Consider the following 25,599-nt stretch of genomic DNA (forward strand, 5'->3'; position numbering starts at 1 on the left):
AATATAGAGGTGAGTGTGTAAACATGTATGTACAGAATCGCCTACAAATATTTCTTAGCTGGGTCCACAGAAAGGGCCCAGAAGCAATGATACCCACTTGCAAGGTGTACACCTTGTAGCAAAATCTCAGTTTTTAAATACATTTTCCTCTAATAAGAATTAAGGTTCCTTGGAGAAATGGCTGACTCCACAGCGAGGCTAAGAAACAAGATGATCCTGGAACAACTTGTTGCTACAAAAAGTAAGGAAATGCTCAGAGAATGATAGAGGTATGTCAAAAGGACCCTGGCCAAGTCTAGGACAATTTCAGCATCAAAATAAATAATGCTAGTAACAGATTATAACCCTCTGAGAGAAACTGGAATGGGTAAGTCCATATTTACAGAAAGGGGGAGAAAACTCTACCCCACAGTATACTGTTGAAAAACAAATCTAATAGAGCAATAATACAATTAATAATTATAATAAATGACACCATTTAGCAACCCTCATAGTAACCACTGATTTACACAAGAAACATCAACGCATGCTCCAACTGGTAGGTCAAATGTGGTGAGAAACAGGTTATTGGTATAGTCTTAAACTGTCTGCCCATAAAAGACATATTAATTGCTCATTAATTACTAAGTACAAAGTATTTGTCAACTTCATATTGGAGAAACCTGGTAGCACGATCTCAACCAAGAGATAAAAGTTAACATCCACAGTAAAAAATCTGATTATCATTTGCCTTGTGATATGATACACTGAGAGGGCAGCACCATTTCTGTGGTATTCCTAGCAAAAACACATAAATCATAAGGAAACATGAGAGAAATTCAAATTGAGGGACATTCTACAAAGTAACTACAAAGACATATACTCTTCAAAAATGTCAAAATCATGGGGCGTCTGACTGGCTCGGTCAGTAGAGCATGCGACTCTTAATCTCTTGACTGTAATTTCAAGCCCACATTGGGTGTAACAATTACTTAAAAATAAAATCTTTAAAAATAATGTCAAGGTCATCAAAGGTAAAAGGAACTGTTCATCTGAAGGAAACTAAAGAGACATGACAACTACATGAAATCCTAGATTGGATATTGGACCTATGAAGGACAACATTTGAAGGATTAAGTGGATTGGATGGTAATAATTAGATTATCATTGCATTCCAGATTTTGACAGCTGTGTTGTGGTTAAGTAGGTGAGTGTCCTTGCATTTCAGACATATATACTGTAGTATTAAGAGGTCATGGGGCCCCATGTCTACAATTTATTCTCAAATGGTTTCAGAAGCTATCAGTTAGGGGTGCCTAGGTGGCTCGTTGGTTAAGTTGGCTGACTCTTGCTTTTGGTTCAGGTCATGATCTCATGGTTTGTTAGTTCCAGCCCCACATCGGGCTCTGTGCTGACAGTGCGGACCCTGCTTGGGATTGTCTCTCTTTCCCTCCCTCTCTGCCCCTTCCCTGCTTGCATTCTGTCTCTGTCTCAAAATAAATCAATAAACTTAAAAAAAAAAAGATCAGTTAGAGAACCTGGGTAAAAAATATATAGGAGCTTAATATAAAACATACGTGTAATTGAGACTCATTTCCAGGACACATGTTTAAAAGTTCATGGTCTCCTAGATTCCACAGGGTCTCTATTGGCTCCTTTCCCCATGGAAAATTGTAGTAAAGTTTATTTCCTTTTCGTCCCTCTTCGTCCTGACAATCACTGCTGCTGAAGTTAGATGGACTCTTGGCAAACTAGAAAAGAAACTTGTTTTATTAACTTGTTAAAATAAATGTTAAAAAGTAAAGTTGAGGGGCGCCTGGGCGGCTCAATCAGTTAAGCGTCCAACTTCGGCTCAGGTCATCATCCCGCAGTTCATGAGTTCTAACCCTGTGTCCAGCTCTGTGCTGACAGCTCAGAGCCTGCAGCCTGCTTCATATTGTGTCCCTGCCCCTCCCCAACTCATGCTCTGTCTCTCAAAAAAAAAAAAAAATTAAAATAAGAAAAGTTGTGGGGCACCTGGGTGGCTCAGTCAGGTAAGTGTCAACTTTTGATTTCAGCTCCGGTCATGATCTCATGGTTCGTGTGGTTTTGAGCCCTGCATTGGGCTCTGCATTGAGAGAGCAGAGCCTGCTTGGGATTCTCTCACCCCCTCTCTCTGCCCCTCCCCTGTGCTCTCACTCTCTCAAAATAAGTTAAAATAAACATTAAAAAAAAAAAAAAAAAAAAAAGGAAAGCTGCCTGAGACTTTCTTTGCAGGAACTGAATGAAATTGGTCAGATTCCAAATAAAAATGAAGTTTAGTTAAATGAGTGAATATATTGCTAAAAATATTGTTTTTAGTTTGAAAGAACTACAGAGAAAAACTGTTGGAGCTATCTAACCTTTCTGAGGTCAGTTAGTAAGAGGGGAAGGTGACCATAAACTAAGTGGGGTAAAGAAGAAAGCGTATACTCACCATTCTTATCCTTTGTGAAGAGTGGGATTATTTGTAATTATTCCACTCAGTTTAGTGGGTGTTTGGGGATTTTAAGAATTGGAGAGAGATAAGACAATGGTGAGCCACACATGCTTACTTCAACTGTTTTCCCTTCAGCAGGTACTAAAACTTAATTATAAATTACAGAACCATTTTGACAAATACAGAGTTCATGGAGGCAGGGTACAAAAGTTGAAGCTGTAGGGTGTGCAAGGGTCAAACTCTACAGCAGCCAGGAATGCCAAGTGAGGGACTTGAACTCTATCTCGAATGCAAATGCTTACCCCACAAAAGCTTCTGAGCAAGAGAGACATCAACAGGTATCTTTACCAAAGAAACTTTTTATATGCAACAATGGAAATCATTACAAAGAGGTTTTTACTTGCATTTATCTATTCGTTATAGCTCTTACAAGCATAACGTAGCTACACCAAATAAAATTTTTTATTGTAGAGAAATATTATCTCTGACATACTAAGACACTCTACCTATTAACTATTAAATTAACGGTACCTTTCTCCACCACAGGAGTCGATGACGTAACCAGAAATCAAGCCACTGGCCTGCAGTTCTTGCTGAAGTAAACCAAACCAGTGAAGCCTCAGTCTTCTCACCGATTCTTTGGATATCAGAAATATCAGAGTTACTTACTTGGAAATTATATAATCTATCTGGATCAAAGGGAGAGTGACTGGTTCTTGACTACTTAAATACAAGGCCATGTTATTTGTTATTTTCTGTACCTTTTAACACCATCAGGTGTCTGCTTAGTATCAGAAACAGGATGAAAACACACTCCAATCTGAGCAAGGCCATAAGGTAGCTTCCTGTTTACCAGATCCAGGCAATTAACATAGTGCTCCAAAGCACCTGTCAAAAGATAAATTCATCATCATATAAATCTATTCCATATACCCAAGTCATAAGGGTCAGTTTATAAACAAGTTAACAATATAATAATGCCAGCAAAGTGGTACAAGTAGCATGGAACTATTAAGGCAGATCTTAATTGATTACCACTTAGTTTTAGGTGGTTTCCCCACAACTTCTTGATTTTCAAATCAATAAGAAAGTTGATAGTACAATAAATATCTGTAAACTCTTCAGCTAGATACACCAACTGTCAACATTCTGCCACATGTTTTCTTGTTCACCCCAAAACATTTCAGCATGTGGCTCCTGAAATTATTCTCTATCATTACTGCACCATAAAATTAATCGTGATACCACAATTTCATCTAACACATGGTCAATATTTTATTTTCTCCAATTGTCACCCAAAATGTCATTTATTGCTGTGGTTCCTGCTCTGCATTTTCACCAGGTCTCTTTAATCTATTTTAATCTAGAACATGTCCCCTTGCTCCTCCCTCCTTCTCTAACTTTGCTTTTAATGACATTGACTTGACTGGAGTCCAGGACAGTCATACTCAAGATCTGGCTAATTGTTTCATTAATTGGGGTAAATCATTTTTAACAGAACTAAATACTACATAGTTGATATGTAGGTCTTCTTGCATTTTAACAGGAGGAACATAATTTCAAATTATCCCATATTAATGAAACCAAATTTGATTACCTGATCAGGTAGTAATATCCATTCCCCAACAACAGCCTGCTCAACAAACTTCCACCCAACATTTTAGAATCCATTCATGATCCTGCTTGAATCATTATACTGGGGATTGCAAAATCATTAGAAGGTGACTTTTCTGTCTTTCCTTCTACACGTATTTCATAGCTTCTGTAAAAACAATGTTTTTCCATCCCTTTCCCCTACCGGCAGTCTCAACTATTTATTTTTTGATTAACACTATAAATTTCTGGGGCGCCTGGGTGGCTCAGTCGGTTAAGCCTCCGACTTCAGCTCAGGTCACGATCTCACGGTCCGTGAGTTCGAGCCCCGCGTCGGGCTCTGGGCTGATGGCTCAGAGCCTGGAGCCTGCTTCCGATTCTGTGTCTCCCTCTCTCTCTCTGCCCCTCCCCCGTTCATGCTCTGTCTCTGTCTGTCTCAAAAATAAATAAACGTTAAAAAAAATTAAAAAAAACCAACAACTATAAATTTCTATTTTTAATGTGTTATAATCTATTACTATTACTAATTAATATTCAGCTGGATTCTCCTTCAAGCCATTATCTGTGTCCTTGTGATATAACTCTACTAGTCTTCAAGTAATTCTTTGCTTTCTAGCACCATAAAATGTCTCAAACTCACTTTGTACTTTCCCTGCCCCAGATCTGGGATTAGCCATTTCTCCAAGCACTGGTTCATTTTAAAAATCAAAGTCTGGGTACTAGTTGTGTTTATTGCTATTGTCATTACTTCTAGGTCCTTTCAAAATGAAGAAAGTTAAGAAATGTTTTTCAAAATTATGAGGTCATACTAATATTAATATAATATTGCTGATTCAAATTTAACATTACAAAGTTTATCCTTGCCTTCTTTTATATTTGTATCTTTTATATTATATTTGTATCTCTTTTTTCTTACAGCGAAAATCTTGGTTCCTAATAACCTTAACCTATCCATCTACTTGCTTTATCATCTAACATATATGAAACAGCTTCAGAATTATATTTCCAACATTTCTATCTGGAATAAATCTAAATTCAAGAGTTCTTTGTGGTTCTTTATGCACTGAGATGACATCCCACTAAATGACAGCATTGTGTTCAAATTACTTGAGATTTCCACTTCTGATAATAGCACACTAGCCTGCTGATAAGAAAAGCTGGTAAAGAAATTAAAAAAAAAAAAAATCTTTGTGGGTCCAAAACATGGAGAGAAGGGTAGAGCAGAGAGGTGAACCCAACAGTTATCGTTGCTTTTCTAACGCTCAAGTAGCAGAGCTGAGAAGCTGAAATGCTGAGAACTTCCTGACAAGTTATGGGACTGGAAAGTACAAAAATTGTAGTTCCAGGCTCCTGAAGGAGGAGGTGCCAAGGTGAACACTCCAGCCTTTCATGAGGGACAAAGAGCTATAGTGTAGGAGTAAAGATGAAAACACTTAAGACCAGCCTCCAATAAACTCAATCTTGAATTGCATTAAGAAGATATGCTTCCACGATAGCTGCCCGCCAAAAGCAAAAGTAAATCCTCCCAGGAAGAAGAAAACACCACCAATATCTCAATTTATCTCTCCAACTTATACACAAATTACAGAGAATATCAGGAGAAAAGTCCAATGACCAAAAGCCGGAGATACAGACACTAGAAACAGATACATCTTGGTCATTAGACACAGACTTTAAAATGTGATTGTGTTCAAGAAAGCTGATGACAAGATGGGGGAAGAGGTTTAACACGTGTAATTTGTCACAGAAGGACAGAAGAAAGAGACAATTAACAATAACAATATCTGGAAACAAAAACATAAAAGACAATAACAATATCCAGAAACATAATGGCTGAGAATTTTAAAAAGCTATTCATAAGTAGAGGCTACCAAAGTTGTCCAGACATGAAATAAAGAAAGCAAGGACCTTGAGAATAGAAAGTAGCAAACTGGGTAAGTCTGAGCTAAAAACACCAGTCAATTGAAGGATTCTGCAAATAAGTGGTTTTAAATTTGCTAAAGAAAAGGTCTGATATATCAAAAGATGTTTTGATGAATGGGCATCTAAGCGAGCTAAGTTTCATTTTCTAATAGGGAAGAAAACATCGATTTGTTTTGGACATAGTAACAAGTGGTGATTTAACTCCCCCAGAAAAAAGACATGGAATAATTAAAGTAGCACAAATCAGAACTGTCACAAATACTCACCAGTTTGTTTTATTAGGGAAATCTTTAAAATATGGGTACTAATTTTCAGACAACCATGGACATTGGGTTATTTTAAGTTACTTTTATAGTGCCACTTAATTAAAATAGCAAGGATAGCATTTTGCAAAGATGAGAAGCTGTGGCTGCAAGTCTGTCCTGTAAAGAACCGTTATTTTTTGTTATTTTATTTTATTTTTTTACTTTTTTCAGAATCTCTGCTATCATGTTCTATTTGACTCCAAGGGCAAATTGTGACCTACAAATTTCTGTGTATTCACTCAAGAATTATTTATAAAGCTTGATTAGTACTATTATTTTTTTAACTGACTCAAAAATCACTCAAGGGGCACTTCAAACAACTGTAGACCAGTTTTCTGTAAGAAAAAATTGGGGGAGGGGGGATTTTCATTTTGCTCTAGAAAAATAAGCTTTTGATTAGTCTATTGTGTGTAAAATTAAAGATAACTAAGTATTTACAAAGGTTTTGGTAACGTCGAACAAATGACTCACATCATTTAATTTAGGCCCGAATTCTGGAGCTGCTCAATTGAACTCTAGTGTTGTCCAGTCAAATGGACCAGTTTTCTCCATGGTAGGAAGTCAATATACCCAACTACATCAAAAAGATGAGAACCAGATAATTTCCTTCCCACGTGAATACAGGGCCTGTTGCAATTCGCGAAATCTACCAAGACTGCCTTTCCACCCCATCTATTTTGAAGCATGAAATCGTGAAGCATACCGTGAAGAAGGTTCTCCCGTAGTTTCCCAGAAGTTTTTAGTAAGTTGTCAAGAAATGCTACTAGCTGTTCCTTACTCAGCTCTTTGTCTTGCAAGAGTTCGCGTAGAGTTGCTGCTGAAACTAACCTGAAGGTACTGTCCCCGGGCAGCAAAGGGCCTGGCTCATGGTGGAGGGCGTCTACCGGGAAGACCTGCTCCCTTAACACCACCACGGAGGACCACCATTCTGCCGCCAGGTTCTTCCGCAACTCTATGCCCAAGGGGCCAAAGCCGGGGTGGCACCCGCTCAAAAGAGAATGTCGGCTAAGCTGCCGCCTGCTGCCGCTGAAGAAATGCCTTCTCTGACAGATCTCTAGCAGCTCCTCGCTCCCCTCACCGGACTCGGGGACTTCGGTCGGCTCGCTCCCCCGGGGCAGCTCCGCTTGCGACCGCAGGGGCACTCCGAAGGAGCTACTCCCTTCCGTCAAAGGCTCAGGCTGCCCCCCATCCACTCGACCTCCAAACCCAGACAATAGGCACCTGCAGACTTTCTGGCAGGCCCTGACTGCAGCACCAGAACGCATCGCCCACGGGAGTTAAACTGCAGTATCCTATTAGCTGGCTGGTCCCGGGAAACGGCCACAAACGTGAGCCCAGGAGCCAACTGCGCAGGCGCGACGGAAGTGCGCGGACGCCCGGCTGGCCACGCCCACGGAAGCACGTCCGTGTTTCGGTTGTAGGGGCTGCAGGCCTAGGCCAGTAGCTATGGCCGGCGCAGACCCGGTACCGTTTCTCGCCTCAACCAAGTTCGGCCCCTACTTTTTAGCCATCATTAGCACCGATAAAGATCATCCTCGTCTACTTTTCACTATCGTGCTGTACCAAGTCCGCTTTGCTTCTCAAGTGTTTTGCAAATCACATCAAAATACTTGTGTTCGCCAGATCGCCATTTAAATACACCTTTTCAATCTCAGGTGTTTGCGTAAATAACTGTTACCTCTTTTAAAGTCTTAGCCCTTTATAGATTAGAGACACAAGCTTTAGTTGCAACTCCTTGTAAATGTTACCGCTACCCCCCCAAAGAGGTTCTCTGCTCTATGAGGTTGGGGTTGTGTGACAGGGAAGGGTATGGACCTTTCACATTTTGGGAGCGGTTCTCAAAAGGGAGTCCTCGGCCAGCAGTGCCTGCACCCCCTCGGAACACTTTTGGAAAAAGAGCCCTGTGACCTTTTAAACAAATCTTCCAGGTGAATGTGGAGGCACACTCATAATCAGTGGTAGAGGCAAGTTTTCCCACTAGAGGATCCTTCCACAGGTCCATCAAAGCGTAATGCGTGATTACCGGTCTCAAAACCAAACCAGGATTACCTAGCAGGGACTTAAGACTTCACAATTTTCATTTCTTAGAGCCTTTAGAATTGCCCAAATGGTGGAAAGGAGCCTCAGCCCACTGAGGAAAATTGTTGCTTCCCAAAGCCCACAACTCCAATTTCTAAGCCTCCCTTAGAGCAGTTAGGGTAACCTTGTAAGACTAATTTGGGTTAAGAGACACAAGCAACTGGATTTCACTATACTACACCAAAGGGCAGTTTGTGAAAGGAGGGTACAATGGCTGAGGCAGTTGAATTAACCTAACAACAGTTAAAATTTATCAGGCTCAGAAAATCATTCCATACAAGCACATGTGCATTAGTTTGTAAGCTTTAAGACCGTATTGCTTGTAATTCTATTACAAGAACTGCAAAGCTGGGCTCTATCAACGTGTTTTCCAATCAGGAAACACCAGGGAAGAGGCCTATACACAAATAAATAAAAGCGAGAACGGGGAGAAAAATCACATTTATTAGTTCAGACAACCACAGGCTGGACACAACACACATGCTAAAAAGTGGACTGTCTTAAAACTTACTTCAAAGGTAAATAGGTAAATGTTTTCCACAGCCCCACAATCATTTCAATAAATGTTTACAAATTAAAAGGCCGTTAGACATTAAACAGTAAAATATGTAATAAATACTCCAACCTACCCCAAAAGCTTCTTAAGTTAAAAGTCATAATGAATTTGACTAACCATGCTATTGAAAACTGTTCAGTTACTAGACAGGCTGAATCAGTTTTCAATGTATTAGTCCTAAAAATACCAATCCCCATCCCCCACCCCAAGCAAATTCTAGTTAAGTTTTACATTTTAGAGATAAGGCATTGACACCAATTAAAGCCTCAGTTTAATAATCAAAATTTAAATGAAGTCTCATTAAGACCTCTCCTCTCCTGACAAAAAGGAACATAAATACCAGACTGTCTGGGAAGACATTCAGACCTATTTCTAGTCATAATTGAAATGTAGTATTAGAAAGGTTGGTGAGCCAAAATTGTATCGAAAACCACCACCCCTCCCTTGACCTTTCTAGAAATAAAAACCCATGTTGACCCTAAGACGACTTGTACAATGGTCACTGTGCTTTTGGTTATGTTGCCTCCTCTTGGTTAACTATTAACTTCAACAAGATTTTTGTTTATGAATAGACCCTCCAGTCTGAAGTCTTTAGAATTCCCTGAATTATTGGAAAGATATTCATGATTTCCCATATAACTAGTTAAGAGCCCCAGCAAGCCTGAAGACTACAATCTACATAAACTGAAACTTAGCTCTTAGCCAAACGTCTTACAAGGTGTAAAGTTTTTAGCTTTAATCACCATTTCAGTTAATTCACAGTAGAGCCAAGAGCAAAAATATAATCTGTTCTGAAACAGCAAGCTATTTGGAGCTTTTCAAATGATGACATTTTACAAAGGAATAAAGTCCTCCATGTTGCTCTCACATGAAGCACTTTGAGGGTGGGGCTACACAGGTTGTTATTTCCTACCTTAATCTCACTTTACCATTCTGCTACCAGGCTATTAAATAACTCACCTGATGAGGTACTTACAAAAAGCCTTGATGCAATTTTGCCTAAAATTATAAATTTAAACTCATTTTACTTCTTGCAATATAAATAGACCGTTTTAAGGAGGGCCTTCTGATCTCCCCACTTCCCAAACTTAAATTATAGAAAGGAGCAGTCTTTTTAGTTTTTATGGTTAAAAAAACAGACCATCTAAGCAAAGTTTTACATGACATTATATATGTAAAATAAAGTACAATTTCCACTTAATTCAGTCTTCAAATATTTTTTATTGGAAGGCCATGCGTTGCCTTCATTTATTGTATTTCAAATCACTGTACATTTACTTGTGAAAACACTGCCTGCATTTTCTAGTACAAAAAAAACCTAAAAATTGTTTCAGGAATGTAGAGAAATATCCAACTTAAATAGCGAAAAAGTGCACCATAATTACTGCTGCACTGCAGTCATTTCTGCATTTCCCAGGTTTCTTAAATAACTATCTTGTCTGATAACACACAATATAAAGAGCAATTATGAAAAACAGACATTTACATATACTTCTAAAGTCTTATTGAGAATATCCTGTTGGCATTGGATAACCAATCATAGGTGCAGCTGCAGTAGCAGGATATGCATATGCCTGTTGGTTCATACCATTGTGCATATTTGGAACGTTACTTCCATATTGCTGAGTGCTATCATAACCGTTCTGGTAAGTCCCTGTTGGATTACCAGTCCTAAAACTGGTCTGTATACCAGCAGACACAAAATTACTTCCAAAGCTCCCATTGGTGTAATTTGCAGCACTGTAAACACCATTCTGAGTTTTTGCCCCAAAATCTCTCTTAAGCAGACTAGAATAACCTCGGTCATAATTTTCCCTGTCTCTAAAGGTATTAAATCCACCCCTTTTGCCCGCAGAGTATCTGTCCCGACGGTCATCCTTCATGCCTCCTCTACCCCTGGAACGACCTGTCAAGAAAAAAAAGATAATTGCATGCTGATTATTTCCATGCCACAAATCACTACTGACACAAAAAGGAATTAGGTAGCAAGTAGCTCTATTCACTCTGTAAAGTGTTTCTCAGTTTCATATTAAAGATTTTTACTCACCCGCCAATCACATTTAAATGGATTTGTAGACCATCATGTGACCCCAAATCACCAACATTTCTTAATGAAGGTTGGTCTTACCTGAACCTCTGTCTTCGACCAACTGAAGCAACTTGGGATTAATTGCTTGATTAGCTTCACGAAGCACAGAGATAAGGTCGCTCACTTGCTTTATATTATTAGGTGTAAAGAAAGTGTATGCTGTGCCTGTTTTGGTACTGCGAGCAGTTCTTCCAATTCGATGAATATAATCCTCTGAGGAGTTAGGGTAGTCATAATTGATGACAAATTTCACATCTTCCACATCTGTAAGGTGTTGCAGTGTGGCAAAATAGCAATGTACGGAGTTTTGCACACCACAACAGCCAGACCAAAAATAAAAAGTTAGACAATTGTATTCCCAAGAAGGTACGGGCTGCAAAAAATACAGTTAAAATGGTTATCCATTCCCTGTAGGAATACCATTGAAATTGGAGAGGGGAAAAAAAAAAAAAAAGCACACACCATCTACCTGGATGTCTCATTACCCACCCAATGATAGACAGCCTGTCAGTAAGACGTGTATTCTCTAACATATTCCCAAACCAGCAAGTCCCCTTACAGATCGTCAAGTGACATCTGAATGCTTCTGCGCAGTAGGGCCACTTAAAGGTTCACAGCAACCTCTTCATGTGCTCATTTTGAGGACCTTTAAACAAAAATGTACATGGTCCTTTGCATTACACACTCATCAGAAGTTCAAAATTCTGGCCACACTGCTTGTCTTGCCAAGACCTTACAACCGCAGCTGCAAGAAAAACATACCTGTCCCCCAAAAGTTGTTTTTATGCACTGTGTCTCGTCTAGGCAAGCGCTTCCAAGAAGCCAGGATTCACTTGAGAATGTGTCTCTCTCTGGCAGGTCTCGACATGACGACTACTGTGTAGGTGAGGGAGGAACTTTCAAAGCACTGCTTTCTTTTCCCACTGACTAAGTGTGAGAAGTTGCTCCTGCTCTAGATCTCATGTGCCAGTACTCACCAATTTGTAAAAGGCTTAGTACCTTTTAAAGCTGCTCTCTCCATTTCAAACTTGAACAAAAATTTCATTGAACATTGAAGTTTGGAAATAGTTCTTCAACATTTCAGCCAACTCACTGAAACTCAAAGACCCACAGATCACAGTAAACAGTTTGAAACAGTGCTGTACCATGGCAGTCATGCAAAGCATGGGACAGAAGAAATACCACGGCAGTGAACTGTGAGGATAACTTGCACTTTTTTCCCCCGGAGAGAACAGTTTACGGGGCAGAGGTGGTATGTTCTGCCTTTTGAAGATTACTGGCACACTTTCAGCTTTTCACCTCTCTAATCGACTGGAAGCAGCCAGCCGACCACTAGTCCTCCATCCCCCTCGAGTCCTCCGATTGTCATGCCTAGGCCTTGCCAAAGGCTGCACCTTTATATGAAAAAAACTTGGAAAAAATGCAGAGGTTAAAGAAAGCAATAAACTTTCTTTAAAAAAGTATATGGAGATCTTCTGGGAAACCGAGCCATGAATTCGAGTTTTTACTAACCTAGCCCTCTGGAGGCCACATCTGTAGCAATCAGAATAGGAGCTTTTCCATGTTTGAATTCTGTAAAAGAAAAACTATCATCAATAATGTAAGAATGACAGGTTTTAAGAAAAAAATTTTCATTTTCATTTGACTTACCATTTAGAACCCAGTCACGTTCCTGTTGACTCTTGTCACCATGGATACCCATGGCGGGCCACCTACATTGAAGAAAAACTATCAGTAAGTTCACCTTTAAAACCTCATAGATTTTAGTCTGCTTAAAAAACTAATCACAATTTCCTTTAGTTTTACCTGATGTACAGTTTTATTTACACCAGATATAACTGCCATCCATGAAACTCAAATCTGTTACTTTCGATCTGTTTGCCTCTCCCTCTAAACTCAGCTCTCATACACCTGCTTCAATGGAAGAAGCCCACATACCCGTCTCTCCTCATTTTTCTAGTAAGCTCATCACATCTTCTTTTGGTTTCGACAAAAACAATGGTTTTATTCTCCTTCTCACTCATGATCTCTTCCATTAGACGAATAAGTCTTGGAAAAACAAATTGTGAATTTTAATAAAAGAAGTCCACAGTTACAGACACATATTTATGGTCAGTGAAATCACTAACTTCGATTTACACAACTCAAGTAAAAACACCTGCTTGAACACTTGTATCAGGCAATTCTATCCTTGGTCCTTAAACCATAAAGGAGTTCCTTTTCCTTCTTTGCTATATAGTGATAACCAATTGCGCGAATGAAAGAAAGTACTTTAACAAGGACTAATTTTAAACAAACACCCAACATTGCACCCAACTGAAAATCACTTTTAAGATAACCTATCAAACGGTTAACTCCTGAATTTGTACAGTGATGTTTTTAGAACAATACTTCTACAGAAAACTTACTTTTCATCCTTTTCTACATCATGACATACATCCACAATCTGAAGAATATTGTGGTTTGCACTCAGTTCTAGTGCACCAATGTTTATGTGAATGTAGTCTTTCAGGAAATCTTCAGCAAGCTGTCTTACTTCTTTTGGCCAAGTTGCACTCCACATTAGGGTTTGCCTATCAGGCTGAAGAATTTTGGGTTAAAAAAAGCATTGTATTCTAAGAATAAATCTTTGAGATAAGCTTGAAAAGGAAACATTTTTAAAGGCTAACTTACTCTTATCTGATCCACAATCTTCCTTATTTGGGGTTCAAAGCCCATATCAAGCATTCTGTCTGCTTCATCAAGGACAAGGTAGGTGGTTCTTCTCAGATTGGTTTTCCCACACTCCAAAAAGTCAATCAGTCTTCCAGGTGTTGCAATACAGATTTCCACACCTTCAATGAAACACATGATGTAACTACAACACGTAGTGTAGAAGTTCTAGAACCAACACTGACAAAATTACTGTTACGTGCCTCTCTCCAAATCACGAATTTGTGGTCCCTTTGGAGCACCACCATAGATGCAAGTGGACTTCAAGCGACATGCTCTACAGTATTCAGCAGCTACTTGCTGTACTTGTTGGGCCAGTTCCCGAGTTGGTGCCAGCACCAAGCACTAAAACACAAAGCAGAGCAGATTTTAACAGAGTCCCGGATTCTAGTTTTAAACTTACTGGCATTATGCTGGCAGGTAATTGATGTTTGCTGTAAAGACAGCTTTGTCTCCAACTAAGTTGAATAAGACAGCTAACATCTCCATGTAAAAGCATGAGTTTTTTGCCACATACAAACATTTGCTACAAATCTCTCCATCATACTCCTAAGCAAAAGCTAATAAAAATAGGTCTACTTACAATAGGCCCATCACCTCTCTCTAGGAATGGCTGATGATTGATGTGGACGATAGCAGGCAGCAAATACTATGGGGGGGGGGGGGAGGCAAACAACAGGAATTAAGTTAAAATGTTTCCGGTTTCTTTATATTCTCAATTTGTTTTCTCTAACACATCACCACCGAATAAAACTCAAGAGTTATCCCAAACTTACAGACAACGTTTTCCCGGATCCAGTCTGTGCTACTCCAACCATATCCAATCCACTTAGAGCAACGGGCCATCCCTGAGCTTGAATAGCAGTGGGCTCAGTAAAATTCTGTCTTGCAATGACATCCATTACGTTAGCTAAAATTAGCAACAATTCAATAAAAAATTAGCAAAACCAAAAAAAAAAAAAAAAAAAAATGCAGTGGGGGGGGACGTCAAAACTAGGCACTTACCAGGGAAGTTCGCTTCATAAAAATTCAGAACTGGCTTTGGGCAGTTGTGACCTCTAACCGTAATTTCCTTACTCCTTCTGTATGTCTCCACCTCTTGCTAGAAAACAAATTTTAATGATCTACTAAGTACCATAACAACCTTCACTAACATGCAAGTCAGCAGGTCCCTAACTTTTTAAATGATTAACAAACCTTAATGGGATTTTAAACCTGTATCCACATACAGACACCACACAGCACAAGATTCACCTATCATGGTTATAGTCAACAACTTTGAAGTAGAAAAATCCCAAGCCATCTGTTTTTATAAGTACCACCTCTTTCTTGGCGACCATAAAAGTGTGAATTTCCCTTAATTTGGTCATTTCCAAGACCTCTCTATTCAGATTTTGATTTAAGTCATTATTGAATTATAGCCTGATAAAACCATGTGAAATTACTCACTGCTGTGCGCCTAGCCAAATCAGGGTGCTCTTGATAAAAATTCTTCTCAAATTTGGGCAGCTCATCAAGATTCCACTTCTTTTTGACTAGTTTTTCCCCAGGGTTTCCAAACTTCTTTCCAGATAGGGGCCCTGCCCTACTTCCCCCAAATCGAGGTGCACCAAACCTGGAAAAACAAAAACAAAGACAAAAACCTCACATTTTCAAATGTCTACATAGTAATTTACATACAGACTTTTCACCCTTTGGCACACACTAAAAGCAAATGACTTTCACAGTTTGAAGACAGCACTGCCCTTGGTGATGGTCACGCTATCAAAAGCCACCATTAGCACCATCTCTCTCCCTTCCCGTTGTCCCAAGTACACACTACTAAAGGCAAGTCAACAGCCCGGGATATAGCAGGTCGGAAACTGGCTGCCCAAACGCCCGAAGTTCCGATTACAAGGATAGACAACAGCTTATGGTTACTAGCCTTTCCCGTGAGCTTAGGAATTAAATGTCTGGGAAAGAGACAATACAAGGGAGGAGCTTAACAGCGATATTATTTACCGACTGTTTTCAAGCAAAGAAGCTTTGATTTTAAGGAATAACGGGACGACACAAGCAATGAGAACAGAACAAGGACGGTGGTCTCAGGGACACTTACGCAAGCCAATCGAATTGGGGGTATCCCACGGAAGGGCTCCTGATTCTGATAGCAAAATTATATAACGCAAAGAAAAAGAGGAGGAGGAGCTGGCAACTACCGGGGGAGGAGTCCCGGACCGGGCGGCGTTCCCGCTGGGGCGGCGCTTCCCCCTTTGTCTCGCATTTCTCTCTGCGCCACATTTTCTCGACGCTGCCATTTTGAGCTCCTCCGCCGGGCGGGGTAACAAAGGCGCCGCCGCCATGTCCGACGCCGGCATTTTGTACCCGCGACCCAACCACATGGCCGATTCCCGCGGCGCTGGCCACCCTGCTGCCCCTGTCACATCAACGGGTTCGGAGGCGAGCCCGACGGCTCTCAAAGAATTCCCGGGGCACCTAAACCACATCTCGAAGGGTTGCACCTAATAGCGACGACTTCATCCTCTTGGAAACGTCGCGCTTTCCTCCCCTCGAAATACCCTCCCCCGAATTCTCCCAACAGCTACTCAATCGCCGGGGAAACTTCGATGTCCTCCCCGCCAGCCCGCCAACAAAAGGCGACCTTAAAAACCGTTAACAGAAAAACAGCTTTCAGTCAGTTTTAGACAAATGCCAAAATGGCGCAAGCCCTCAGTCACAAAAGCCTAAGGATAGGCTGAGAAACCCAAGCTCCTGTCGCCCCCGCCCGCCACCTCCATCGGCCTCCCATCCCCCACTGCCAGGCCTGACAAGTCCGTTCCCACACTCACCCTCGATCCCGGCCGCGGTCTCGGTCACTCGAATAACCCGACATGGCGTCAATGGTTGCGGTTGGCGGGGAACGAAATGGAGAGAATCGGATGCGACGAGTCGCTGCGGGTGGCTTTGGCGACAGCAAAGCCTTGCGGGGGCGGAAGCGGCGGAGGAGCGGCGATGACTGAGGCCGGAGCTGCTCAACGAGAGACCGGTGGAAATGAATGAGGTGCCGGCCGCGTCCCGGCAGCCGGTTTTATAGTCTGGACCGCCTCCTCCGCCGCAAAGAATGCTGGGAGCCGCTCTATGACCTAATCACTCCGCCCCTGCGCAGAGGCCGCAACGCCCGCCGGCGTTCCGGGATCCGCCATGTTCTCGCCCCACCCCCCACCGCCCCTCCCTCGGAATCGCCGGTTTAGGGCCCCTTTCATGGCTGGACCCACCCACCCACACTGAGATGTCTCAGCCTACACCCTATTCTTTACCTTTTTCTCGCTTTTCCACACCTCAGGGAGGCCACCCTGCCCTTTTCCAGGTTCAGCCTACCCAACAAAATGGCCAGCACAGGCCAACCCACTCAGCCCACTTGGAGATGTTTACGTCTCCAAAGAGCCTTCACGCCTCTAACCAAATGAGACGGGAAGGCGGAGCCAGACGTTGTCACGTGGCTGCTCCCGCCCACCGGGTAAGCGCACCGCACTACTTCTCCAGTTGGCGTCGGCGGAGGAATACGAAACGAAATAGCTCGCCGGAAGTTCCGTACTAATGCCCCCGGGAGACCGACCTGGGCTGCTGGGTGTGACCCGATATGTTAAACCCACCCACCTGAGAATCCCTTAGCGGGATATTGCCCGCGGCGAAGGGTATCTAGAGCCCACAAACCGCCGCCTCGGCCCGTGCTGAGAAAGGAAGTCCTCCTGTGATGACCAATCAGCAGCGAGAAGCCGTTCTAAAGGCCCACCCTCTTTCTCCCCCAGCCCTTTCGTTTCGTTCCCCCACCTCGGCGGTGCGTCTGCGCTGTTCGGCCCTTGCAGGACGCCGTCCATCGCGCGCCCAGTTGGGAGTCTAGCGGCAACCTGCCTCCGTGATATGGCCGGCTCAGAGGCTGGTGAGTCTCGGCCCGGAGCCCCGGTGTGTGTGGACTGAAACCGTTTAAGAACCCGAACGCCCCTGTTCCTTTTATCTCGAGTCCTCCGGCTGGACTCACTGGTCTGGCCTGCCGACGGGGCACGTCACAGACACCCCGTCGTGGTCGGCGGGTTTGGGTCTCTTAGCCCCGCTCTTGGTTCGCTTAGTGGCTATCGAGCGCGATTTTGGGGTGTGAAGAGGAGGGCCCGCAGCACGCCTGCAGCCTGGCTGCAAAGAGGGCAGTCAGAAAGCAGAAAGTGTCCTCCTGGTACCTGTATTCTCGGGAATCCAGCCACTGTCAGCCGCTCTCTGCTTCTTGAACTGTGGAGACTGAGGCCGTACCTGCCTGTGCATTGAACTTTTGAGCAACGGCACTCTTACGGTGTTGTTGATGCCCTTGCCAAAGTAGAACGGTGGTGGATTTTTCTCTTCGGCGCTCTGTGTCGTTACCTGGCTTTTTCTAGCAACCGCTTTCGAGAAGCGAGTTGATTGGGTTGCCTGGGACGCCTTCATCCTTTTCTTCCAGACAGCGTTCAAACTTCAAACCCTTTGGTTTGGTCAGTTTGAGAACTGGGCACGGGGAGAGAAGAGAGAACGTGATTCTTGGAAGATACTCTCATTTATTTCTGGGAAGAGGGAGATAATGTGCCTTGAATACACAGACACATTTTTAGAACCTGCTGAGCATGTCAGATACAGAGTAACAGAACTTTCTCTTTAGTTGCTAAATTATATCAGGGCGCAAATATTTCAAGCTTTCTAAATTGTTCGAGAAACCCTTGAAGTGTGCTTGCTATAATTCCAACGGTGTCTGGGGGTGGGTTGCGGTGGCACAGGAAACTTCAGTGTTGATAATGTGCTAGCTCTGAATTTAGACACATTTTTAGGTATTTTCTATGTTTTATTTCTTACACATTAAATATAATTAAAAACTAACAAATGTTGTAGTGTTAGTGTCATTACTTCACTTCTTAACAGCCTGCGTTTATCAGCCTATTGGGCACCAGAGAAATTCTGACTTGCACAAGATAATTGGGTAAAAACATGACTAACGCTATTGGGAATTTGAAACAGCATTCATTAATTAGTTTCTGGTAGCCTCAGACTATCATTAACAAAGTGTCTTGCTTATGACATAATATTTGCTTACTTATACGTATGTTTTAAATAAAAACAGCTTTGTGTGACTTGTAAAATAAGAAAAGGGTACATAACTTAGGACTTTAGCTTATAACGGTAGACATTGGATTTGCATCATAGTTTTTACTACATTGAAATTCTAGCACTCTAGCACTTCCAGAGTGCTAGAAATTAAGTAATGTATTTTCAAAATTCATGCCTTGGAGGGCCTTTGAACTCATATAGTAACCAAATTTCTTATCTTGCGCTTCATTCAATGTCTGTCTTCGTGGGGTCGACTTTCGCTATTTAAGGCTTATCTTTTTCCTTTCCTAACAGAGTGGATAACCGTTGCCAATAACCTTCTTTTGAAATGTCACATACACCTGAGGATACGAGAACTGGAAGACTGTGATGCTAATGTTTTTATTGCTCTTTATCAATCCATTTTGGGAGAAAAGGTACCAGGTAAGGGTACTAAAAAGTGGGAGTAATAGTGACTATATGTTAGGCCAGGTGTTTTGAGTGCCTTAAGTTAGATCCTGTGGTGTTTATAAAATCCTGTATTTTCTCTTTGTTTACATTGTATTTGTATGTAACTGTTGCATTTGTTACCATAATAAAGACCCACATAGAGTAACAGCCTTGTTCAAATCAGTTTGAGTGGTCTTGGTCATTATGTCAATCATGGCTAATGCCTTGTGAAAGTCACACCTTTTCTGTACATATATTTTCAAAAATTCTAAAATTGAGTAGAACTTGGAAACTTGTTGGGTCCTGTTGCTTAACCAGTATTATGGATATGAATTGATGATTGTACTGCATCCCTGGTTGAGTAGCTCAGAGTCTTTATCCATAGATCTCTACTGTCTCTGCTATAACCAGTAGTATTAAAGCTCTGTGTAGTCTCTTTTCCTTTCCCACTGTTACCATGAGTTAGTGCCGTCATCACTTGGAATAATGGAGATGGCCTCTAGCTGGTATCTTTGATGCTAGTCTTAACCTTCATTTGAGCACAGAGGCCTATAGTTATTAGACCAGTCTTTTAAAATACTTTTTTCAAGGCACCTGGGTTGCTTAGTCGGTTGAGCATCTGACTCTTGGTTTTGGGTCCAGTCATGGTCTCAAGGTTCGTGAGTTTGAGCCCCACATCGGGCTCTGTGCTGACAGCATGGAGCCAACTTGGGATTCTCTCTCTGCCCCTCTCTGTCTGTCCCCTCCCTGCTCACTTGCTCTCTCTCTCTCTCTCAAAATAAATAAAAGAAAAACTTAAAAAATAAAGTACTTTTTTCTTCCTTCCCCCGTTCATCTCCCTCAGTGCCAGAGGAGAAACTCGAAATAGAAGTTCAGTGTTAAAATCTTTCCTCACTGTGGTCTTTACTGACCTTTTGGTTTTTTTTAAGTTTATTTTGATTTATTTTTAATTTTTTAAAGTTTATTTGCATTTCAAAGTAAGTTTTACTTTGTTTTATATTTTTATTTTTTAATTTACATCCAAGTTAGCATATAGTGCAACAATGATTTCGGGAGACTTCTTAATGCCCCTTCCCCATTTAGCCCATCCCCCCTCCCACAATCCCTCCAGCAACCTTCTGTTTGTTCTCTATATTTGTCTCTTATGTTTTGTTCCCCTCCCTGTTTTTATATTTTTGTTTCCCTTCCCTATATGCATCTGTTTTGTATCTTAAATTCCTCATATGAGTGAAGTCATACGATATTTGTGTTTCTCTAATTCTGCTTAGCATAATATTCTCGAGTTTCATCTACATAGGAGCAAATGGCAAGATTTCATTCTTTTTGATTGCTGAGTAATACCCGTTTGTATGTATACATAGATATATATATGTACACATACACCATATGTATATATACACCACATTTTCTTTATCCATCTGTTGATAGACATTTGGGCTGTTTCTACACTTTGGCCATTGTTGATAGTGCTGCTATAAACGTTGGGGTGCATGTGCCCCTTTGAAACACCACACCTGTATCCCTTGGATAAATATCTAGTAGCACAATTGCTCGATCGTAAGGTAGTTCTATTTTTAATTTTTTGAGGAACCTCCATACTGTTTTCCAGAGTGGGCTCACCAGTTTGCATGCCCACCAGCAGTGCAGAAGAGATCCTCTTTGTCCACATCCTTGCTAACATCTGTTGTTGCCTGAGTTGTTAACGTTAGCCATTCTGACAGGTGTGAAGGAGTATCTCATTGTGGTTTTGATTTGTATGTCCCTGATGATGAGTGATGTTGAGCATTTTTTCATGTGTCAGTTGGCCATCTGGATGTCTTCTTTGGAGGAGTGTCTATTCATGTCTTTTGCCCATTTCTTCACTGGATTATTTGTGTTTTGGGTGTTGAGTTTGATAAGTTCTTTATAGATTTTGGATACTAACCCTTTATCTGATGTGTCATTTGCAAATATCTTCTCCCACTCCGTCGGTTGCCTTTTAGTCTTGCAGATTGTTTCCTTCGCTGTGCAGAAGGCTTTTATTTTGATGAGGTCCCAATAGTTCATTTTTGCTTTTGTTTCCCTTGCCTCTGGAGACGTGTTGAGTAAGAAGTTGCTGTGGCCAAGATCAAGGAGGTTTTTGCCTGCTTTCTCCTCGAGGATTTTGATGGCTTCCTGTCTTACATTGAGGTCTTTCATCCATTTTGAGTTTATTTTTGTGTCTGGTGTAAGAAAGTGGTCCAGGTTCATTCTTCTGCATGTCGCTGTCCTGTTTCCCCAGCACCATTTGTTGAAGAGACTGTCCTTATGCCATTGGATATTCTTTTCCTGCTTTGTCGAAGATGAGTTGGCCATACGTTTGTGGGTCCATTCCTGGATTCTCTGTTCTGTTGACTTGATCTGAGTGTCTGTTTTTGTGCCAGTACCATACTGTCTTGATGATTACAGCTTTGTAGTACAGCTTGAAGTCCGGGATTGTGATACCTGTAGCTTTGGTTTTCTTTTTCAAGATTGCTTTGGCTCTCTGGGGTCTTTTCTGTTTCCATACAGATTGTAGGATTGTTTGTTCTAGCTCTGTGAAGAATGCTGGTGTTACTTTGATAGGGATTGCATGGAATATGTAAATTGCCTTGGGTAGTATTGACATTTAACGATATTTGTTCTTCCTATCCAGGAGTATGGAATATTTTTTCATTTTTTTGTGTCTTCTTCAATTTCTTTCATAAGCTTTCTGTAGTTTTCAGTGTATAGATTTTTCATGTCTTTGGTTAGATTTGTTACTAGGTATTTTATGGTTTTTGGTGCAAGTTTATTTATTTGAGAGCATGCACGGTGAGGGGCAGAGAGACAGGCTCCATGCTGTCAGCATGGAGCCTGATTCAGGGCTCAATCCCAGGAACTGTGAGATCATGACCTGAGCCAGAATCAAGAGTTGGACACTTAACCACCTGAGCCACCCAGGGGCCTCTATTTTTATTTAGAGAGTGTGTGTATGAGTGGGGGAGGGACAGAGAGAGAACAAGGGAGAGAGAATCCTAAGCAGGCTCCATGCCATCTCAGAAGCCCTGAGATCATGACCTGAACCAAAATTAAGAGTCAGATGTTTAACCAACTAAGCCACCCAGACACCCTTATATACTGACCTTTTAAATCATTATGCCATTAATTCCTACTAGGTTACCTTCAGAAGGTTGTGGGGTTTTTTTCCTCTCATGGAAAGCAGCCCATGATTATGGGTTAAAGTCTCACTCCATTATTGTTTCCCTTACTAGAGTATTAGCACCTCCTTGAATTTAGGGACCTCTTTATCTTTCTGTAGCATGGTGCTTATTGTAGAGCATGTTCATATATATGTCGATTGACTAAGTATTCAACCACTAAAGGTGCTGTGTGGAATTCAGGCTCTGTTAGCTTTATCTGAATTTTATAGCCTGTTCTGTTTGGGTAGAGCTTACTTTTGTAGCACTTAACCTGACTCAGAAGCCTGGTCAGAGACAGATGAAAACTTGGACCCTCAGATGAAAAATGTGTAGCCTTTTTTCCACAGACCTCATAGCTATTCCCAGGAGTCAAGAGGATGAAGCTCACAATGTACAAGCAGTAATTGATTCCCTGGCCTTGGATTACCTGCAAGTCAGCTTGTCTCACATAACAGGTCGGTGTATACTTAACCATCAGATAATTTTGCATTTGACTAAAATAATTTGTTGGGTAGAATCCTAGACATTGTTTAGTTAACCAAATGAGTAAGCTTATGATATAAACCAAGTGGCAAGACTGAGCCAAGACAAATTGACTGGTAGAGTTAAGGCAGCCATTCTTGAGAGCTTTTTTAGGAGAGTCAAACATTGAATTTATGATGGACCTGAGTCTGAGATGTAAGAATTCTGGCTGGTAGTTAAAGGTATGTTTTTTGTTATTTTGTTATTTTAAAGCTAACATGCTGCTTGTTTGTAGTAGCTAAGAATTAGCTACATCTAAATATCCATTAAATAGGGACAGGCTAAATAAGTTATGATAGCTCCATGCAGGGAATTACTCTGCTACTGTAAAAGATGATTGATGATGCTCATTATGTACAATGTTCCATATTAGTGGAACAGTCTCCAATATGTGTAATGTCAGAAAGATGTGCACTTAACAATGATAATGTGCAGAGTAGGGTGCTGCTTATAAAAACAAAGGTAAGGAGAGGAAATATGCAGTTGATTGCTTGCAGAAGGACTCTTTGAAAGCATGTGCAAGAAACCTGTAATGCCAGTTGCTTCCAGTAAGAGGAACTTCAGGGCTGCAGGAAGGACGAGGGTGGGATGAGACTTCATTATATAACTTCTATACTTCTTGAATTTTATTTTGTTTTTTTAAAGTTTATTTATTTATTTTGAGAGAAAGAGTGCATGAATGGGGGACAGGCAGAGAGAGAGAGAGAGAATCCCAAAGAGACCACACTGTCAGTGCAGAGCCCGGCATGGTGCTCCATCCCACAAACTGTGAGATCATGACCTGAGCTGAAATCAAGAGTCGGATGCTCAACCAGCTGAGCCACCCAGGCGCCCCTGAATTTTAAGCCTCATGAATATTTTCTCTATTCAAAATAAAACTGTAAATTGTTTTTGAAACTTTTTCCAAAATAGAGTATATCATGCTTGTATTCTAAAGCCAAACATACCAAATATAAATATATTTGTAAATCCCTGTATTCTAGATAGAAAATGAGGATTATTCCAGTAAATTATTTCAAGCTAAGTAAAAGAGGGAATCTGTGCATATGAACCTACATTTGAATCACTTAGAGAAGGCTTACACCATTGGTTTGTTCTTGGGCAGTTAAATGTTAATCAGGATTGGTCACTCACATCTTTCAATGTGATGTTGACGACAAGTTTTGCAAAAATACTCTGTCTTAAGTTTTGAGTGCAGTTCAAGGAGTAAAAATGGTAAATTAGTTTGAAGATAATTCATTTTGAAGGATAATCCCAGGGTTTTCCTGTTCTTTTGCAATTCGGAATTGCTTTATCACTTGAATAGGGTAATTTCTGGTATTTGTGCTTTTTAAACCTATAGCATAGTTGTATCTGCTTATGTAACTTTTTAATGCAGAGCTGCTCCTAACAACTCTCACCCACCCCATGAAAAGTTGCAGAACTGCTTATCTCCTCCAGTATACTGCAGAGCAGCTTTTTACTCCTTGTGTTCTTGTTCAGTTTAAAATACTTTCTTCTGTGCCATGAAGCACTGCATTTTGGTGGGCGGTCTTAGTTGCTGGGTTGGCAGAGGATGCTCCCCATCCTGGCAACTGAGAAGTTCTGAGTATGCCCTTGGGGTATACTTGTGTATCTCGTTAAGCCAGGAAAACAAGGCTTAAGAAGATTTGTTTGCTTTAAACCAAAAAAAAAAAAAAAAAAAAAAAATTGTCAAATACTGTCTATCTGTATTGGTAATTTTGTAAAACATCATATTTCTGGTTTAGGTTTGTTTTGCATCAGGAGTGAAATTTTGAATGGCTAGATTCTCTCAAATATCGAGTTTCCATTGTGTCTTTCCCTTACTGGTTTGAACTTAAGAGAATGCAGGCGTGACCTCCCAAAGGACAACCCAGGTGTCTCAAGAGTTACATTCCATCCATACCTGATGTTGATTAGAGTCCATTTTAGGTGATACTAAGCATGCTAAGTTTCCATGCTTTTACCAACCCATTTCTTGTCAACATATCAATTTAGCATGTATTAAAAATTTATTATGAGACAAGTATTGTGCCAGGAATTGTGTAAAGAGTAACTCCTGGGTGTAAAGTGGATGTGGTGGGAGGTGAGGCTGGAGAAGTTGGGACTGAGGTGAGATTAAAAAGTTTTACGTGCATGGCCAGTGTTTTTAAGAAAATTTATTATTGAAGTTTAGTTGACATATGAAATTATATTAGTTTCAGATGTACAACATAGTGATTGGACAGTTCTATATATTACACAGTGCTCACTGTAATAAGTATAGTAATCAACCACTACCTTACAACGCTATTACAATGTTATTGATGTTATTCCCTATGCCTTATTTTTCATCTCTGATTTATAACTGGAAGTTATACAAACTGTATACAAAGCTGTATAAATTGGAAATTTGTATGAATGGACAAGTTTTTTAAATTAGTATTTTATTTATTTTTTGAGAGAGAGAGCGAGAGCACCTGGGTCTGAGCAGGGGAGGGGCGTAAGGAGAGGGAGAGAGAATCTCAAGCAGGTTCCACTCCTGACATGGCCCTCGGGCCCACGGCCGCCCGGTGCTCGATCCCACGACCCTGGGATCATGACCTGAGCTGAAGTCAAGAGTCAGACACTTAACTAATTGAGCCACCCAGGCATCCCACATAGGCAGTTTTTAAACTAAGAAAAATGACATG

The 25,599-nt window shown here is 41.1% G+C and overlaps 3 protein-coding genes across 14 annotated transcripts in view; 1 reads left to right on the top strand and 2 right to left on the bottom strand.

The window, feature by feature from the left end:
- Positions 1 to 8,648, bottom strand: part of POLG2 (DNA polymerase gamma 2, accessory subunit) — a 30,358-nt gene extending 21,710 nt beyond the window's left edge. For 8 of the 9 annotated variants that reach the window (XM_040452125.1, XM_040452132.1, XM_040452129.1 and 5 more), the window contains exons 1-4: positions 6,962 to 8,648; positions 3,199 to 3,325; positions 2,969 to 3,074; positions 1,557 to 1,730 (exon numbers count right to left, since the gene is read on the bottom strand). In XM_040452125.1, coding sequence (XP_040308059.1) covers positions 1,557 to 1,730; positions 2,969 to 3,074; positions 3,199 to 3,325; positions 6,962 to 7,523 — 969 coding nt within the window. In that variant the 5' untranslated portion in view covers positions 7,524 to 8,648. The remainder of the gene's footprint in view (positions 1 to 1,556; positions 1,731 to 2,968; positions 3,075 to 3,198; positions 3,326 to 6,961) is intronic. The other variant, XM_040452131.1, reaches the window with a different exon arrangement.
- A 1,446-nt stretch (positions 8,649 to 10,094) lies between these two features.
- DDX5 (DEAD-box helicase 5) lies at positions 10,095 to 17,432 on the bottom strand. Of its 4 annotated transcripts, none has more exons than XM_040452121.1 (14): positions 17,331 to 17,432; positions 16,523 to 16,701; positions 15,144 to 15,309; positions 14,700 to 14,796; positions 14,471 to 14,604; positions 14,278 to 14,343; positions 13,898 to 14,039; positions 13,656 to 13,816; positions 13,391 to 13,563; positions 12,921 to 13,031; positions 12,633 to 12,694; positions 12,495 to 12,554; positions 11,022 to 11,246; positions 10,095 to 10,799 (listed from the first exon to the last, which is right to left on the bottom strand). In XM_040452121.1, exons 2-14 carry the CDS (start codon positions 16,564 to 16,566, stop codon positions 10,396 to 10,398), a joined length of 1,845 nt encoding a protein of 614 aa, XP_040308055.1. In that variant the 5' UTR covers positions 16,567 to 16,701; positions 17,331 to 17,432; the 3' UTR covers positions 10,095 to 10,395. The 4 variants fall into 4 exon arrangements, with proteins under 4 accessions (XP_040308055.1, XP_040308054.1, XP_040308056.1 ...); XM_040452120.1 differs by lacking the exon at positions 17,331 to 17,432 and adding an exon at positions 16,991 to 17,114; XM_040452122.1 differs by lacking the exon at positions 17,331 to 17,432 and having other exon boundaries at positions 16,523 to 16,751.
- Positions 17,408 to 25,599, top strand: part of CEP95 (centrosomal protein 95) — a 43,475-nt gene continuing 35,283 nt past the window's right edge. The window contains exons 1-3 of the mRNA XM_040452113.1: positions 17,408 to 17,613; positions 19,092 to 19,220; positions 22,753 to 22,860. Coding sequence (XP_040308047.1) covers positions 17,595 to 17,613; positions 19,092 to 19,220; positions 22,753 to 22,860 — 256 coding nt within the window. The 5' untranslated portion in view covers positions 17,408 to 17,594. The remainder of the gene's footprint in view (positions 17,614 to 19,091; positions 19,221 to 22,752; positions 22,861 to 25,599) is intronic.

This window comes from Herpailurus yagouaroundi, unplaced genomic scaffold (genome assembly GCF_014898765.1).
Source record: "Herpailurus yagouaroundi ecotype Mexico unplaced genomic scaffold, PumYag 206, whole genome shotgun sequence".
NCBI classification, from domain to species: domain Eukaryota; kingdom Metazoa; phylum Chordata; class Mammalia; order Carnivora; family Felidae; genus Herpailurus; species Herpailurus yagouaroundi.

Excerpts from the sequence above, each read along its gene's own strand:
- DDX5 (XM_040452119.1), bottom strand. The coding sequence starts at position 15,974 with ATGTGGCGCAGAGAGAAATGCGAGACAAAGGGGGAAGCGCCGCCCCAG. Across the intron at positions 14,040-14,277 it reads AGAGAGGTGATGGGCCTATT|TGCTTGGTGCTGGCACCAAC; the intron begins GTAAGTAGACCT and ends TTTGTGTTTTAG. Across the intron at positions 10,800-11,021 it reads GGTCGAAGACAGAGGTTCAG|GTCGTTCCAGGGGTAGAGGA; the intron begins GTAAGACCAACC and ends TTTTCTTGACAG.